Source organism: Palaemon carinicauda, chromosome 39 (assembly GCF_036898095.1).
Source record: "Palaemon carinicauda isolate YSFRI2023 chromosome 39, ASM3689809v2, whole genome shotgun sequence".
Lineage (NCBI taxonomy): Eukaryota > Metazoa > Arthropoda > Malacostraca > Decapoda > Palaemonidae > Palaemon > Palaemon carinicauda.
In genome coordinates, this window is record NC_090763.1 from 34651094 (window position 1) to 34656093 (window position 5000).

Here is a 5000-nt window from a genome sequence, read left to right on the forward strand (position 1 = left end):
AGCTCGTCAATCCATCGCCTTCTCTTCCTGCCTCTGTTTCGTTTCCAATCTCTAGGGACCTATTCCCTTATTATTAATGTCCATCTAGTGTTCTCATTATATGTCCTGCCCATGTCCATATTTTTTATTTTTAACTAGTTTATGTACTAAGTTTCTTATGCATAAGTTGATACAGATAGGACCATGTGATTGAATACGTTTCTTTTATTTTACTTTAAATAATCTTAGTTTACATACCAAAAGCTCTCCATCCCATGCTTATCTTTCTTTTAATTTCGTTCCCCCCCCACACACACACACATACACACATACGTATATATATATATATATATATACAGTATATATATATATATATATATGTGTGTGTGTGTGTGTGTATGTATATATATGAACATGTGTGTATTACCCTATATATACATATATGTGTATATAGCTATATATATATATATATATATGTATATATATATATATATATGTGTGTGTGTGTGTATGTATATATATATATATATATATATAACATTATATATACATATTATATATACATATACATACATACATAGTCAAATATATATGATGTGTATATGAATACATTTTATAGATATATCGTGTGTATTGTGATAAACGTATGCATACACACATTTAATATATATATATATATATATATATATATATATATATATATATATATATAATGTATGTATGCAACATATAATACTTACAGCATCCTGCTTCGCCGTGAGCTGATCAGGCGTCCCTGAAGATAATCTCAGGTATGGCGAAGGAGGCGTCCAGGACAGGATCTGCCCAGGCTGGACCTCTTCGGACACCAGGAGCTTCCCCATCGTGGTCTGGAATACTTCGAGCTCTCTTCTCTGCGGAAATAGGAGAGGAGATTTATAGATTAGGCCATTTAATTGTTAAATGTTATCTCAAGTCTCCCTTTTTTTCAAGCTTAATTTCTAGTTAATGGCATTTTAGTATCATGACGAAATCTACAAGATTTATAGATTAAGCCATTTAATTGTTAAATGTTATCTCAAGTCTCCTTTTTTTAAAACTACATTTTAAGTATATGGCCTTTTTAGTATTTTGACGAAAGCTACAAGATTTATAGATTAGTCCATGTAATTATGAAATTTTATATTAAGTCTCCGTTTTTTTAAACTATATTTCAAGTATATGGCCTTTTTAGCATCATGGCGACAGAGAAACTAGTCTTTTTTTTAAACTACATTTTAAGTTTATGACCTTTTTAGTATCATGATGAAAGCAAAACTTAATTTTTTTTTTCTTTGAGGCCTCTGTTTGCCTATGGTAGTGAAAGCTTTGAAACTTTATCATGATTCAGAAGGAAATTGTTTTGATTTACGGTAACCGATATCATGTAAACAGTTGGAAAATGTTGGGACCAGACTGTTGGCAAGTTTAGACGTTTAAAAGAGAGAGAGAGAGAGAGAGAGAGAGAGAGAGAGAGAGAGAGAGAGAGAGAGAGAGAGAGAGAGAGAGAGAGAGAGAGTTACAAGGAGTTGCAAGGATATGGGATATCTCAAAGACTTTTCAGTTCATCCGCGGAGACACCATTAGCTCTTTGGTAGAGCGATTTAGTTTAAGGATTTAGAGAGTTCTTCTGATCTTGTCTAACTTATTTTTGAACTCGTTCCCCGTGTTACTGTTTACTTTATCGCTAGAAGTCTATTCCAAGTATTTGCTATTTTGTATGTAAAGAAATTGCCACATTGGGTGGTGTTGTATCTTTTCAATTCTAGTTTTAATCCGTACCCTGTGGACTGATTTGTGATAAGCGTGAAAAGATTGTTGTAATATACATTTGTTATTCCTTTAAGAATTTTGAATGCCTCTATTAACTGTTACCTTAGTCGTCGAGTTTGTAGATCAAATGCTAGAGAGAGAGAGAGAGAGAGAGAGAGAGAGAGAGAGAGAGTGAGTGAGTATACAGTATACTTGCTATTCCTTTGGGAATTTTCAATGCCTCTATTAACTGTCCCCATAGTCGTCGAGTTACTAGATCCAATAAGTTCGAGAGAGAGAGAGAGAGAGAGAGAGAGAGAGAGAGTATACAGTATAATTGCTATTCCTTTAGAAATTTTCAAAGCCTCTATTAATTGTCCCAATAGTCGTCGAGTTACTAGATCCAATAAGTTCGAGAGAGAGAGAGAGAGAGAGAGAGAGAGAGAGAGAGAGAGAGAGAGAGAGAGAGAGAGAGTGAGTATACAGTATACTTGCTATTCCTTTAGGAATTTTCAATGCCTCTATTAACTGTCCCCATAGTCGTCGAGTTACTAGATCCAATAAGTTCGAGAGAGAGAGAGAGAGAGAGAGAGAGAGAGAGAGAGAGAGAGTGAGAGAGTGAGTATACTAGAATTTTTTCGCGTTACGAAGTATAGCGAAAAATAATTGTCCTAACGACATGTAAGCAGATCTTAGTGTCTTGTTACCTAAGTTCAGTTGTTATGTAGGCAGTGGCCAATGAGAATTTAGTGTTGGGTGAAACTTATTCGATGTTTGAAGAGGTATTTAGTAAGTGGTCACTTTCTAGCGCACGCTAGCCCGAGCAAGTCGAATTTATTAGCCAGGACGCCAGGCAGGGCCAAATACAGCTTCAGATGTGAATAGTTTTTTCACGCTAGCAATCAGAATGCTGAAACCGTTTCAAGAAGTGATGGACAATCTATTATCCGATTTCCAGCAGAATATTCAACAAGTATCTGCACCTTGTTAAAGTATGATGGAAAACCATTTGAATGAGCATCGCGTTATTTTGAGGAAACTGATACGAAAATGTTAGCATTAGATGCGATTGTTTATCAACTTGGAGGACAAGGAACATCTAAAACTGCTGCAGAAACGAGTTAGTACGCAAAGAGCAGCATCACCGAAAGTGTCAAGCTAGTTAAAGATCGAGGGAAAGTCTGTGGATTCATATCAACTTTAATGGAAGAGGTCTAGAGCTCAATAAAGACCGAGAGTTGACATTGGAGCCGGGAATGTACCAAGAAAGACGTCGAAAAGATAAGTGAAAATATAGCTGTTTTTATTTTGTATACTTAGCAGTTGGTACAAGGAAATTGGAGCATTGTTTTTATTTTATTTTATTGTTTTTAATCGCCTGTTGGTTGTTGTTATTCATAATACATTGAACAGAATTAGATTGGGTCCGGTAAGATTGTCATTGACGTCTAAAAGGGCGATCACAAAATTCCATTTCAAAACCGTTACTGTGGTTGTTGGATTGGGTAACAATAGGTCATTAAGGGACGAATCAGAATTTATTAAAAGAGAATGGGTGACACTGGTATCGGAAAAACTAAGAATAATTCCTTTGATGGTGACCAAGAATGGAAATGGTAAGCAAAGGCTGGTCTTTTATTACAAACTTTTTAAGGATTTAATCAGTCTACAGTCTGCTTATCGCATAGAAATCTATTAAAACGTTGCCAATATCTTTCTAATTGGGGAAAAATTTAAAAAGTTTTTATAATGGATTATCTTTACATATTTTTGAAAGCGGCGATACATCTTTACTAAAGTTCTTAAGTCTGTTAGATATTGGAGATCTAAGGAAGTGAAAATTTAAGTATTTTTAGATGATGGCATAGCTGCAGATGGTTGTTTTGAAGGGCCATTGGATGCTAGCTATTTACTTTAAAAGCTTCAAGATTTTATTTATTTACAAGAAAGTATAATTGGTTTTCAGACTCTAAATTATATTTGGAAAGGTTTACAGTGGACGAATACTGAAGGCAAATTTCGTAACTACAGTATTAGGATAAACTATGTCGTTAAAGACCTTGTTTAGATGCCAAACCTTCTGAATTAACAAAAACGTTATTTTAACGAATATCTTTTGAACAGAATTGTCTGTTACATAATTTCCACGAAATTTGTCGTGAGAGGTATTGTTTAAAATGAAAAAGATAAAGTATTTCTACTTGAGATCACGTTTTGACGCAGAAATTCATTCTTTTTATTTTGGTCGTTACTTTAACTATATACTTGCATCAGACTTATTTAACCTATTACTTCATTGTGACGCCTAAGATGTAGGCAGTTTATCACTATATTGTGACGCCTAAGATGTAGGCAGTTTATCACTATATTGAGACGCCTAAGGTGTAGGCAGTATATCACTATATTGTGACACCTAAGATGTAGGCAGTTTATCACTATATTGTGACGCCTCAGATGTACTGTAGCAGCTTAGCACTATATTGTGATGCCTCAGATGTAGGCAGTTTAGCACTATATTGTGACGCCTCAGATGTAGGCAGTTTAGCACTATATTGTGACGCCTCAGATGTAGGCAGTTTATCACTCTATTGTGACGACTAAGATGTAGGCAGTTAATTATTATATGGTGACGCATCAGATGTAGGCAATTTATCACATTGCGAAGCCTCGGATGTGGGCAATCTTATCAATATATTGCGACGCCTCATAGGAAATTTACCGCTATATTGCGACGCTTCAGACATAGGAAATTTACCGCTATATTGTGACTCCTCAGATTTAAGTTATATTGTGACGCCTCTGGTGTTGGGGAATTTATATGTTGTGACACCTCAGTAGTAGGTTTGGAGTAATTCTGAAGTTTTTAGCGATGAATACAGCGCATTTTTTTTTTTATCATGAAAAGAGTGGTTGGAAACTGGACAGCAAATTAATCTTTAAAATTAAACATGAAGGAGCAGGAGGCAGTCGACAGAATTATGTTAAGTACTTTGGCAATGTTTGAACGTTGTTCCAGATAAAAAAAATTTCGATTTTAATGCAAGTAGGTAGCAAAAAGCCAGATTTGGAAATCATAGAAAACCAAAGAATTTAAACTTGTACTGAATACACTGTTCAGGTCATCAATGTATGTAAGCCCAGAGAGAGTACAAAAGAGCGGATTTTTTGAAGTGTTGTCAACTAGCATGGATGAATGGTCAATTCTTACTTACATTTTTCAGAGTTATGGACTTGTGAGAGTTATTCATTCT

The 5000-nt window shown here is 34.9% G+C and overlaps 1 protein-coding gene across 1 annotated transcript in view; it reads right to left on the reverse strand.

The window, feature by feature from the left end:
* The window catches only part of LOC137631111 (protein-lysine N-methyltransferase EEF2KMT-like), a 27727-nt gene that overhangs the window by 14059 nt on the left and 8668 nt on the right, over nt 1-5000 (reverse strand). Inside the window, exon 3 of the mRNA XM_068362757.1 lies at nt 735-872. Within this exon, the coding sequence (XP_068218858.1) occupies nt 735-872 (138 nt within the window). The remainder of the gene's footprint in view (nt 1-734; nt 873-5000) is intronic.